This window comes from Arvicola amphibius, chromosome 10 (genome assembly GCF_903992535.2).
Source record: "Arvicola amphibius chromosome 10, mArvAmp1.2, whole genome shotgun sequence".
In the NCBI taxonomy this organism is placed as follows: Eukaryota; Metazoa; Chordata; class Mammalia; order Rodentia; family Cricetidae; genus Arvicola; species Arvicola amphibius.
Genome location: NC_052056.1, coordinates 96810013 through 96824364, shown reverse-complemented (window position 1 = coordinate 96824364; position 14352 = coordinate 96810013). Strand labels below are relative to the sequence as shown.

The 14352-nt window shown below is 37.1% G+C and overlaps 1 protein-coding gene across 1 annotated transcript in view; it reads right to left on the bottom strand.

Moving 5' to 3' along the window:
• Nucleotides 1–14352, bottom strand: part of LOC119824363 (cytochrome P450 3A6-like) — a 62524-nt gene that overhangs the window by 14910 nt on the left and 33262 nt on the right. Inside the window, exons 5-9 of the mRNA XM_038344483.1 lie at nt 8514–8627; nt 8180–8268; nt 5358–5506; nt 2938–3065; nt 1972–2038 (exon numbers count right to left, since the gene is read on the bottom strand). Coding sequence (XP_038200411.1) covers nt 1972–2038; nt 2938–3065; nt 5358–5506; nt 8180–8268; nt 8514–8627 — 547 coding nt within the window. The remainder of the gene's footprint in view (nt 1–1971; nt 2039–2937; nt 3066–5357; nt 5507–8179; nt 8269–8513; nt 8628–14352) is intronic.

Below are 14352 nucleotides of genomic sequence, written 5' to 3'. Positions count from 1 at the left end.
AGATTGTCAGAGCCAGAAGTGGTGGATATCTGCTGGATGAGAGCTTGCTGGAGACGGCAGGATCCTTGCACAGATGAACTCACAACAGGTTGGATGCATCCAGGGGACTTGTATGACATCAAGCCACCCAAAAACCTAACATGGGTTGGAGAGAGTTTATGATGTCCCACATGTAAATGAGGAGCTATTGGCATTTGATGACTGCGAAGAAATGTAGAGATATCCCTTTTTTAGAAATGGGGATCTGAGATTCTACTCACAAATCCATACATGGTCCTATATTCATCATGGACAGGCAGCACCAAGGACTCAGGAGGTTTTGAAAAAAAGACAGGATATAAACATGGAGGAAAAGTGGTGGTGGTGGGATTCAGAAGAATTAGAAGAGGAGGAAATTTGGGTAGATTTGACCACAATACATTAATTTTTGTATGAAATTCTAAACAATAGCTATTTAAAGAACATAGATGATTTCAAAGGCACAGAAATTGCTGTCACCATAAATAAATAGGATATTCACAATTTACATTAATCAAAATATATAGGATATAATGGACAAGAATTAAACATTATGTCAACTACAAAATCCTGTAACAATAGTTTGTTAATGCCTATCAATCAATTATAATGTATCTACCACTAGAGGATACTGATTGCTGGGGAATGTATTTGATTCTAGGGTGGTGAGAATTGAGGAAATATTACATTCTCATCAAGGGGACTTTGAGCCAAAATTTTTCTAAAAATAATCTTTATTTTTACAAGTAGTGTTTTATAAAGAAAGATCTAGAAGTACATGAGAGGGACAAATTCACTAATCTCAGAGAACACAAAACATGTTGCAAACTATGATTTACAAAGATAGAATTTGCAAACATGTAAAATCTTATTAGTGAGGAACAAGTTAGAAACTATACTAGAAGCTAACTGGCATGTAAGAGATACTCTTTAAATTGGACACTTATATTAAATGTAAAATAAGTGACAAAATTAGATAATTGTAATTTTCCAACCATTGCAATACTAACATATTGGGAAAACATTGTTCTAAAATACTGATATCAGTGACAATGGGTAAAAGAATGAAGAGGAAATAATTCACTCACAATGATTTTTTCTTCTTTGTAGTAGATCATTTTGAAAATTAAAATAAATTTCCTTTGTCCATTAAGCTAGTGAACACGTCTACTTTGTGAAACACAGTAAACATTTATGTGTGGCTACTGCACATCCTACTTGTATCCTATGGATGTAGATTTACAGGCCAAGGTTCTGATTCAATGGCTCTGAAGGAGGCTGAGAATTAGCGTTTGACTGATGCAGGTGACCCACACATCACTGGATGCATTTAGAGCATGAAAGTCATGTTTACAGATGACATTAAGATTTCTGTAAGTTTAATACAATTTAACCATACCATTTTTACCCTTTCCTGATATCCCTCTTATTCTTCCTATGCTATACTCCCACTCATTCCCAAATTCATGGTCTCCTTTTCATTAACCATTATTGTTACACACATGAAAATGTCTGCTGAGTCTTCTTAGTGTTGCCTACATATTTTAGGTCTAGGGCCAGTGATTAGATATTGGATAACCAATCAGGGTGCTCATTCCTGAGGAAGACGTACCCCTATAGCTCTTTATCTAAGGGTGGTTCCTCCTGTGATTTCCCTCACCTATGTAAGAATGTTGATAGTTTCTGGAACTATTCAGGTCTTAAGTAGCCATGTTGATGAAATATCATGGGTGTAGTTTCCCTGTCATTGGTAGAAAGCACAATAATCCTCAGAGTTTGAGCATTCTTATACTGTGTACTTTAAGATAATTCCTCAGACTGTTGCCCATAGCACACATATCTCTTTTTGCAATTGAGCTGGAAAAATTCTCTGCTTAAATGACTCCCTTATATTTCAAGAACAAGACCCACCCTCTGTGCTTTTCTTTTAGACCCCAAGACATTCTTAGTTACCTTTATGAGAGCCCACATTTTTGGAATTCTGGGAGTTTAACATCAGCTGAAGAAAATCCACTCGGTTCTGAAAGCAGACACAATTTTCAAGAGCATTAAGTTATACTGTGAACTAAAAGATGAGCATGGAATGAAAACCTTAAACTCTTATGAGGATATGGTGTAATTACAGCCAGACTATGACTAGGTTTGCCTAAATCACTAGTGACACAAAATACTCATCCACAGATTTTGGAGGACAAAGAATCTATCATGGTCTAGTATAATGCTGCCAGGTCCAACACCTTTTCTCATGGCTTTTCCTCATTCTGAGCATCTGCATCTGCTAAGGACAGACCCTTACTGGATGATTATCAGTTTCCTCTCCTGCCATAGATAGTTGTGTAGAAGTAAATTCTGCAATCAATGTGTTGTTCCTTGACATATTCTTAACCAATATCCCATACTCATCAACTACTGTTTCTGGAGTTCATTTCTGGGTTTTATGTGATCACCTACAAATGCTCCAAATCGCAGAATGCTCAACAAAATGAAGTAACCTTAGGAAAAATAGTCATTCCCTGAGATTCTTCTGACATCATCTTTCTACCATCATTCTTAGGCTATCATATAGGAAATATTAGATAAAGCTGGGTTACTGGAATAACATGCTCAGTACTCAAAGACATAGCCCAAGCTTAAAGCAAGCAAAAATCATATTAAACTGACCAAATTCACCAAAAATCCAGACACTAAGAGAGACATATATAGATATAATCTACTTGGGAAATAGAAAAAGACAAGATCTCCTGAGTATATTGGGAGCATAGGGACCTTGGGAGAGGGCTGAAGGGTAGGGGAATGGCAGGCAGGTAAGCAGAGAAAAATGTAGAGCTCAATAAGAATCAATAAAATATCCTATTAGTACCTTGTAAGGGGAATGTGTGACATTACTTCAAAATTGAAATAAATTTTGTTATATTTTACCTCTTGGTTATTTTCAAGTCGGTCTTTTTTGGTCTCTTCTACAAAAATCTTTAAAAATGTCACAGCCTCACTTGAAAATATGGTGATATTTAATTTTTCATATATTTGGCGAAGGAATGGAAAGAGTGCTATAGATAAAAGAAAAAACATGATTAAAATGAAAATTTTACTTAGTGACAGTTATTTTAATCACTAATGACAAAAATTCAATAATTTAGGTAAAAAACAACAAAAATAAAAAATATTGGTAGAAATGATTAGAATTATGAAATATAGAATACCTGCTATACCCCAAAATCATTAAGTTACAAATAAAAACACACCCAGAAAGGAGAGTTCTGCTTCAGAAAGATTTTGCATGGAATTCTATGAAATAGTTAACAGAAAATTTTTACCAATACTTCATAAGCATTTTCAAAACTTAGAAAACTTGAGAGAATGTGAAATTTCAATCTGAAAGCTAGTACTTCCCTGCTACTAAAATCAGAATGTATCCTGGAAAGGAATCCTGTTTGGATATCTGATTTGCAAGTTCTATCAGAAACCTTATCAAGAAATCACTCACCAACTGAATGCAGAAACATGAAATGAATCCTGGTCCGTAATCACATATGTGATACCCAAGGAGGCACAAGACAGAATAGAGTCAAATCACACAAACACCCAGAGATGGAGTATTATGATAAAATTTTAGGTAAAACTCAACATTCTTCCCTGCTTAACATTCTTACAAAAAATAGAAAGAGAAGTAACTCACTTTTCTTGATGAAAACTTTCTATGGAAACTAAGAGCTAACACAGAAATTGAATGAATAAATCTTTCCCATCATGTTCAGAGAAGAGGCAATGATATCTTGCTCACTATCTTCTCACCTCTGTTCAGCAATTAAAACCAAAAAGCAGTTTTATATGTTGATGTGGTATTCCCCTTTTTATGCTGTGAATATCATTGCCTAATAAAGAAATTGCTTCGGGCCTATAGCAGAGCTTTAGGGGAACAGAACTAGTTGGAGAAAACTAAACTGAATGCTGGGAGAAAGGACGCAGAGTCAGAGAGATGCAGTGTGGCCCTGCCAGAGACAGACACTGGAAACATTAGCTGGTAAGCCACAGCCACATGGCGATATACAGATTAATGGAGATGGGTTAAATTAATACGTAAGAGTTAGCCAATAAGAAGCTAGAGCTAATGGGCCAAGCAGTGATTTAATTAATAGTTTCTGTGTGATTATTTTTGGGCTAAGCAGCCAGGAACCAACAAGTGGCTCTCTGCTTAAAATATGTCTTTGCTTGTACAACATTAATATGCAAAAATACAAGGAATACAAAGTTATAATTACATGCAGTTGTACATCCATTATTACACCTCATTGGGGGCTGAGGCAGAGACTCACACAGGTTTGAGAGTAGATTTAATTATTAGACAGAATTAGGGTAAAAATTTTAGAAATTGTAATTTTAGTGGTGGTATACATAGCCTTTTACATGCTTGCCAAGAGTCATATCAAGAAACTCTACCTCCAGCATTTGAGATTAAATTAAAATCTTGATTTTAGAGCAGACAGGTCAAGAATTACAATCTTCCTATCTCTATTGAATTACTGCTGGCATTAAAACTTCACCAAAATACTTGACATAATCATTTACTTTTATTTAATTGTACTCATGTCTAAAGCAACAAATACGTACAACATGAGATTAGCAAGAAAACAACATTTACAAAATCATCAAAACATAAATAATCTTGGTCCAACCACTACATACTGGTCCAACTGGCTGCTTCAAAATCATGGAGGATGGTCCAGAAAGGATATGAAGTTGAAAATCAAGATGCAAAAATATTCTGGAGCAGGACTTTTGGGAAAATATATAGAGAGGATCTTTCAGAAGAGAGACAACCCATTATTCTGGCTAGTTGGTTTTATTATCCAATGACCGACCACCCCATTCTCATTTTCTCTGAGTTATTCTTTATTTTTTATATCCAAGTTCAATTTAGAAAGCCATTACCATTTCTCAATTTTCACATTTTATGGAAGGTTTTGGGAAGCTTTCTCTATATCCTTTCTTCTTTTTTGAACATGGAATGCCCTGCTCGATAGGACCTCTGTGACTCAGTTTCCGTTGAGAGGAAACTGTTCTATATGACCTGACTGTACAAACCTCCCTCTCCTTTTTTCAGTTTATCCTTATTCAAATTTCTCAGACCTGCAAAAGTACTGAAAAGTATTTGGCAATTGTGAATAACCAAATGTGATATGAATGCATAAAGGGGGATGATAGGGCTAGATCATAGAGTAGGGACAGTAAGATAGGGGAGAGAATTAAGTGTTTATGTATACACTATAATAAATTTTTACTTTGCATACTAATTGAAAATAAATTACAATGTTTACATGGTTGAAAAATAGGCTACATACCTACAGAGAAAATCAGTGGTTTGAAAAAGCCATATGTTACTAGCTTTCTGGTATTTTTCAGAAAGGGATCCTGGGGGTTGTTGAGGGAATCAATGTTTACTCCAAATGATGTGGCAGTGATTACATCCATACTGTAGGCCCCAAAGATCCTGAGTAGAGAAACAGGGGAGTTAACAAGTAACACACACAACCTATGAGCTGTCTGACAATTCATCTGTAGTACGAGTTTATCATTGTGATGTATTCAGAATTCAGCATGACTTTGCTAGCCGCTCAATTTCCAGAACCTTCTCCATTTTCAGTTTGATGAAGTTAGAATAAACTTGTTTTTTCCTGCTATTTTTCCTCCACAGAAATTGGAATTTTAGACTGTTCAGTTATAAACAATAACATTCTTTCCTGACCAAATACCTCTTATTTACCACACTCATGGTCCTCTCCTTCAGGAGTGATATTAATTTAAAATTTTCATTTAGTTTTACATCTGGATTGCAGTTTCCCCTACCTTCCCTCTTCCTAGTCCTTCCTTTAGGCCTCCTCTTTACCCCCCCCCATACACTCCTCCTCAGTTTCCATTCAAAAAGGGGCAGGCCTTCTTTGGGCATCAACAAAGCAGGGCACATCAAGTTGAGACAGGATCAAGCTCTTACCCCTGCATCAAGGTAAGGTAAGACAACTCAGTATGGAAAATAGGTTACCAAAAGCACTTTAAGGGCCAGGGAAAAGTCCTTATCCTACTGTTAGGAGCCTCACAAACAGATCAAACAACATGACTGTCATCTACATGCAGAGGGCCTAGGCTGGTGACATTCAGTCTCTCTGACTACCAGTACAGATTCGATGAGCTCCTATGAACTCAGGTCAGATGTCTCTACATCTCATATTTATTAATTGCCACTCCCATTGCTATTCTAAAACATTCTTTCTTTCAGAACTATATATGATTTTCTTTTAGAGCATACAATAAGACAACAACTAACCTAATTTTGTGTTGCATACACAAGGGGGACTCTCCCAAGGCAATCTGGAAGAGAATTCCCACAAGGTTCATAGCAGAATAACATCACATTCCTCTTTTACTCTGGTGCTGAAATAATTCAACATGCACAACAGTAGCTGGTGGGAGTTATGTGACTTCTTTGGGAAACAATGCCTAAGAATAGCATGAACAGCTCTCCTTGTGGCAAGTCCACTTGGCAAGGATTTGTGGACAGTTCCCTGCATAATTCTGTGCAAGACCCTAGGAGTACGTGTGTTATGTGCTTTCCTTGTTTTCACTATGCTAGCTATACTGCTGGCCTGAATGGGTCACAGTATCAGAATTTTAAAGATACATATTTATATAACTGTTCTGGGAAGAATGATTTTGACCACAAGAATTTTAAAGAAATACTATTACATAAATGATACCAGAAGTTAATGGGAACATTCAAGGAACAGAACAGGGAATAATGCAAAATCACAGAAACCCACTGCTCTCTCATTTAATAACTATGTAAATATCCCCAAAAAGTTAAGGAAGATAGACATAATGTCAAGGGATAAGCAATGGCAACACTTAGGAATAAGTTTCCAGGTTACGTTGCTTATAGAACAAAATGGAAAAGCCTGGCATTCCCCAAGAAGAAGTATAACAGTAAAAAAATATAGAATGGATTGATCCAATTCTGGTTGGTAAGTTGATTGTGAGAACACAGATCATACTGTATGGTACAGATGTCAATATTAAGCAAAGAGAGAAAATTGTCCTTCATTCTGCATGATACTGTGACCATATGTGCTGACAAACAAGAAAACTGTTCTACGTGAAGGTGTGCCTAGTAGAACATGAGAAAGAAAGTCAGGACCGTGAGAGAACCTCCAGCTGGCGACAGATGGGGAAGATGACTGAGCCCCACATTGGAGCACTGGACTGAGCTCCCAAGGTCCCGATGAGGAGCAGAAGGAGCGAGAACATGAGGGAGAAAGTCAGGAACGAGAGGGGTGCGTTCACTCATGGAAACGGTGGGACAGAACTAATGGGAGATCACCAACTCCAGTTGGAATGGGACTGATGGATCATGCGACCAAACCCATCTCTCTGAGTGTGGCCAACAGCGGGGGCTGACTGAGAAGCAAAGGACAATGGCTCTGGGCTCTGATTCTTCTTCATGGACGGGCTCTGTGGGAGCCTTCTCAGCTTGGTCGATCACCTTCCTGGACCTGGGGGGAGTTGGGAGGACCTTGGTCTTAGCATAGAGTGGGGAACCCTGATGGCTCCTTGGCCTTGAGAGGGAGGGAGGGGAGGTATGGGTGGAGGGGAGGGGAGGGAAGGGGGAGAAGGAGGGGAGAGAAGGGGGAGAAGGAGGGGAGGGAGGGGGGAGGAGGAGGGAAGGAGATGGAAATTTTTAAATATAAAAAAAATAAAAAAAAAAGAAAGTTCCTTTGTAGCTTGCAAAACTGCTCATGTTTCTGATAATAGCAATATAGATAAAAATAATAATGTCTACCTATAGGAGAGTTGGAAGACAGAAAGGGAAATAGGCAAGGAACAAATCGGTAATTATTGTAATAATATTTAGAAACATAGGAAGTAAAAACTGGTTGTAAAACTGTTCATGTGAACTATTGAAACTGAATAAAGACTGTTCAAGCTATCTGGGGACACTTCATTAAACAGCAACAGGTGGTCACAATTTCTTTGTTGCAATGATTCTACACTTCTATCCCAGGTCCATGAATCCATCTGGAACAAAGTCTCCATTAATAAGCTACCTGGCAAGAAGGGGGAGATCTCCATATAGAGCAAAGAGGCCCCAGAAAACACGTACCCCACTACTCACACTTTCATGTTAATGGGCTTGCCTTTCTCTGCTTCCTGGCTCATGTTTTTCACCAGCACATCTCCATACTTTTGGATGATGGGGAACATCTAAGCACAATACACAAAAAAGTATGTTGTTAAAATGTGAGGTTCTGAGTCCCAAAATAACAATATATCTGCAATTATGAAAAGATAATCACATTTTAAGTGGAATGTATTAGATCTCAATAGAGCAAAGACCATTCTTAGAACGTAATGCTCAAAAGAACATCCCTTCAAAGAGTATGATACTGGTTTTAGTTGTTCTCAGATATACTCTTTTACATTTATCATAAAGTCCTTCATTTTCTTACCTCTTTCAGTTTTCCACTGGAGAAGGTTGGAGTTAGCAATGCTCGAATTCTCTTCCATTCTTCATTCTCACAACCAGCGACACTCTTTTTCAATAGTCCATTTGGACCAAAAGACTACAATATCGAGAAAAATGGATGTTGCCCTTTATGAGATTGGTTATCTTAACAGTTGTAAAACATGGATAAAAGAAAGAACACTCCCTTAATGTAGTTTCTGACCCTCTTCTAGGTGTCCAGTTTTATGCTAGAATCTTAATAATTTTAATTAAAATGCTTCAAACTGGAACTGGATTGGTTAAGTGCACGTGCTCTTCTTGTAGAGGACCCTGTTTCAATTATCAACACCCATATTTGGTGGTAAACAACTAACTAACACCAATTGCAGGTATCTGATACCATCTTCTTCTCATACACCTTCAGTGCACATACATACACTCAGACACACACCTGAAAAATAAATTAAAATGTGTAGAATGCCTCAAACTAAAATAAGGATAATATAACCATATTGTGTGGTGTAAAGTTGTTGTATTAAAATATTATTTCAGCACAGTTTATTCTTCTGAAAAACTGCCTGTATAGGTGAATAGGCAGGTAGAAAATCTAAAACAGTCTCTAAGACAATACAGAAAATACTGGATAGAGTTTTAGTTTAGATTTCTATTGCTGTGATAAAGACTATAACCACAACCACTTTGGGGAGAAGAGGGTTTATTTCAGCTTCCAACTCTCAAGTCACACTCCAGCAGTGAGGGAAGTCAGGGCAGGGACTGAAAGTCAGAACCTCAAGGCAGGGCCTGAAACAGAAGCCATGGAGGAATGCCACTTGCTGGTTTCCTCCACATGAATTGCTTAGCCTGCTTTCATACACAACCTAGGATTAACTGCCCAGAAGTGGCATCCACCACAGCAAGCGGGGCCCTCGGTAACTAAGAAAATGCCACATGGTCTGACTACAGGTGACCTGAGGCAGGCATTATCACGATTGGGGTTCTAAATAAGACTGTGTTTATGCCATGTTGTCAAATAGCAACCAGCACAATAGGATCCACATAGAGGCTATAATGGCAAACTTACTTCAGATCAGTTTTGTACTTGCAACTATCTACAGCATGAGCTTTTTTTTCTTTAAAAAAAAGTGACATGATCTAATAATTCTTAAAATTGTTAGAAATACTGAAAGGACCATGTTTTGCTTTTGTAAGCATTACTTGAATGTAATGGAAATATTTTTTCATGCTTGGTTATACAGGAATATAAGCAGAAGAGAAATATAATTATATTTTCCAGATGGAGATTTCCTTCCATCAAATGCATCTGTATTTGATTCTAACTTGAAATTTTCCAGTATTTTTTCAGTATAAAAATACATGTTATTAGTGATGGGGAACTTCTTCCACATGGCAAAAACATCATCAAAGCCTTTGTCCAATATCACAGTTTGTGGAGAAACACTGAAGGTTTTCCTTTAAGAAAACATTTTAAAATAACAATCCTCACCCTTTATTCCAACTCAATCTGACAGTTAGTTCAATGAGAGAAAAATAATAAATTAAAATGCATGAAGATTTAATTGGAAAGAAAAGTATTTCCATATTTAACTGATGTCATTAACCACGCGGAAACCTAACAATTATACACAAAAATTAAGGATATGTTAAGGGACAGAATATCTCTAGACATGCCCACCCAAGGCCCGGGAAACATTTCAGAAGAAGGGGTTGAAAGACTTCAAGAATTAGAGCAGTATTGTCAGACTGGCCTCTGAACATGACAGGACTAACTATAACACACATGAACTCTTAGTCGCTATGGTCACTCCAAGACACAAAGAAGATCAGTATAATTTAAAAAAACAACATTGAGGGGAAAGTTGCTCCTGATACCACCTCCCCATTTAATGAACTAATGATAGTGTTTTGCTTGTATGTATGTATGCATGTATGTATGTTGTGGAATATTATTTTCACTAGGTATAGATATGTTACATTTGTTTATGCTGAAGAATATTACTTTAACTGTGTAGAGGTATGTTACTTTTGTTTTGGTTGCATTTGTTTAACAATGCAAGGATGTGTATTTAATTATATAAAAATGTATTACAACTCCTTCACTTTGCCTGCCTAAAGCACCTGATTAGTCAAATAAAGAGCTGAGTGGCCAACAGCTAGGCAGAAAGGATGGGTGGGGATGCTAGACAGAGAGTAAATAGGAGAAATCTAGCCTCAAGACAGAGAAGAAGGAACCCATATTAAATTCATTGAGTCACCAAAACTTTTCAAGAAGACATTAGAATAAAAGGAAGAATAATTAGAAAGGGGAAGGGGAAAAGCAAGAGTGGAAAAACAAGTGTAAGCAATTGGAGCTAAATATAAGTGAACTACATTAAATATGTATATATGATATGTATATATATTAGCATATGATAATAAATTTGATGATAAATTTGATAAATATTATTATATTACATGTGACAATAAATTGGATTGCCTACCTGTATAGATATATACAAATGAAATAAAGAAACCATAAAAATGTAAGAGTTACTATTATTACAAAAGGTTATAATGGAGAGATATCTAGCAGACAAGAATAAATGCTAATCATGCAGAGGATTTATGTTCAATTCCCAGCACCCATATTGTATAGTGTGACCCCATGCCTCCTCAAGCACTTAAAGGTCATGTGCATACCCCTATATATAATTTGAAAAACAAAGATAAATCTTCAAAATAAATAAATAATGAATAAGTAACTTTTTAAAAAGCCGGTGTGATTTTGCAGGCTTTACTCTGCTCTTAGGAGGCAGAAGCAAGCCAATCTCTGTGAATTCAAGTTTATACTTGACTAATAAGAGTTCCATGTCAGGCAGAGATAACTGAGAGGCCCTGTTTCAAAAAGAAATATAGCCTTTTATCAGGCTCTCATGACTAAAATTCTAGAAAGGGTATGTCTGAAAGAAACATACATCAAAAATTTATAATGAACATCAAAATAATAAATACTATGTTTCAAACCCACAGCCAATTATATACTACATGGAGGAAAACTCAAGCAATCTATTAAAATCAGGAATGAGACAGGGCTGTCTACTATCTCCACTCCTTTACAATATAGTACTATGGCCTCATGATATCTTCTGGTGCAAGGTAGAAAGAGGAGGAAATTATAGAAAAATTAGAATTATTTTTATTTGCAGACTATATATATATATATATATATATATACACACACATATATATGATATCAAATGGTTTGTAAGAAAACTTGTAGAAATGATTAACAATTTCAGCTAACAAGATGGATACAAAATGAACTTAAAAAATCAGTAGTCTGGGGCTGGAGAGATGGCTCAGAGGTTAAGAGCATTGCCTGCTCTTCCAAAGGTCCTGAGTTCAATTCCCAGCAACCACATGGTGGCTCACAACCATCTGTAATGGGGTCTGGTGCCCTCTTCTGGCCTGCAGGCGTACACACAGACAGAATATTGTATACATAATAAATAAATATTAAAAAAAAATCAGTAGTCTTCCACAAGGCTAGTCTACTGATTTTTTAAGTTCTTTAAGGCCTTGTGGGAGCCTAGTCTGTTTGGACGCTTATCTTCCTAGACCTGGATGGAGTGGAGAGGACCTTGGACTTCCCACAGGGCAGGAAATGCTGACTGCTCTTAGGACTGGAGAGGGAGGGGAAAAGGAAGTGGGGGGAGTGGGAGGGAAATGGGAGGAGGTGGAAATCTTTAATAAATAAATTAATTAATTTTAAAAAAATCAGTAGTCTTTCCATGCACCAGTATGTTGAGAAGGATATCATGTATAAATTTCCATTTACAATAGCCTCCAAGAAAATAATAGACCTTGAAAGAAACCTAACAAAGGAGGGGAAAAACTCTTCAATGAAAACTTTATATCTGTGAAGAAAAAGATTAGGACATTCCTATATTCATGGATTGGTGAACTGAATTTGTAAAAACTATAATTATATCAAAGCAAATTTGCAGATTCCATAGAACAACAATCAAAATCCTTACAGCATTCTTTATAAAAACAGAAAAAAAATCATAAAATCTATATGCAACCAGAAGAGTCCTTGGAAAACCAAAGCAGTCCTCAGCATAAGAACAAAGCTGGAGGGATTATTATTCCACATTTCAAAATACATTTGACAGCTATGGTAATAAAAATACTATGGCACACAAAATGATTTATTGAATAATGTAACAAACAGCCTATTTAAACATGAGCACACACAACTCCAGCCATCTGATATTTGATAAAGATGTTAAAAAAGAGACACTAAGAAAAAGAGCAAATTCAATAAATAGTGCTATGAAACATGATATTTACATGTAGAGGAATAAATTTCCATAGCTATCACCTTATAACAATAATTAAAATGCATCAAAGGCCTCAATGTAAAACTTGAGATGCCAAATCTTGTAGAACAGTATCTTGTAATGTGTTGCCTACACTAGGTGTAGGAAAGGAATTTGTGAATAGGATTCCATATGTCTAGCAATTATCAGGTTAACAACTGACAAATGATTTTTCATGAAATTTAAAAGCTCAATACAGCAAAGAAACCAATTAATTATCTGGTGGTGGTGGCACACACCTTTAATTTCCACTATCAAGAGGCAGAAGCAGGTCGAACTCTGTGAATTCGAGGTTAGCCTGGTCTACAAAGTGAATTCCAGGACAAGTGAGGTCTGTTACACAGAGATCAAAAGAATAAAAGCAATCAATTGAGTGAAGACAAAGCCCACAAAGTGGGAGAGAATCTTTTTATGTTTGAAAAGGATTATTATCTGAATGTGTAAAGAACTCAAAAAGCAAGGAGCCAAGAACAACACAATTAAAAAACAGACTATGGTTAATACTTAGTAATGAGGAATATATCAACTAAACTGACCATTTTCTTTAACCAGGCAAGGCTTCCAGTGGTGGACCTGGGATATCAGCCCAGCCACAAAATCTTCAATTTACAATTTGTTCTGCCTATAAGATGTGCAGGGGTAACAGGGGTGCAGAACTTGTGGTAATGGCCAATCCGTGACTGGTCCAGCTCGAGGCCCACACCTTGAGAGAGAAGCCACAACCGAAACTGCGTGGATGGCCACGAACCAGAGTCTGGATAGTCCAGAGACCCAGGATAGAACCAAACATGCCTGCCCAAAAAAATCACTGAAATTATTCCTAATTTTATTCTGCTATACTCATAGACTGAAGCCTAGTGCAATTGTCATCAGTGTGGCCTTGTCCAGCAGCTGGTGGAGCATACATAGAGACCCATGGCCAATCATTAGGTTGACCTCAGGGAACCCTGAGAAAGAGGAGAAAGAAGGACTGTAGCAGCCAGAGGAGTCAAGGGCACAGGTTACAGAATCAACAAAACAGGGTTCATATGGGATCACAAAGACTGAACCAACAATTACAGAGCCTTATGGGTCTGATCTAGTTTCTGTATATGTTATGGTTGAGCAGTTGGTGTTCTAGTGGAACTCCTAACAGTGAGAGTATTGTTTGTGCCTGACTCTCTTGCCTTCTCATGGGACCATTTCTCCCATACTGGGTTGCCTTAACCAGTCTTGATATGAGGGTTTGTGCCTAGTATTATTGAAACTTATTATACAAAATATTTGGTTGATATCCCTGGGAGTTCTGCTCTTTTTCTGAAGGGACACAGAGAAGGAGTGGATCTGGGAGAGAGGGGAAAGGGGGAAGGAACTAGGACTGGACCCGAGGGGAAACTGCAATCAGGATATAACATATGAGAAAATAATAAAAAAAAATGGACAATGAGAAATGGTCTAAGTGCTGCAGGGCTTTATTCCTAGCAC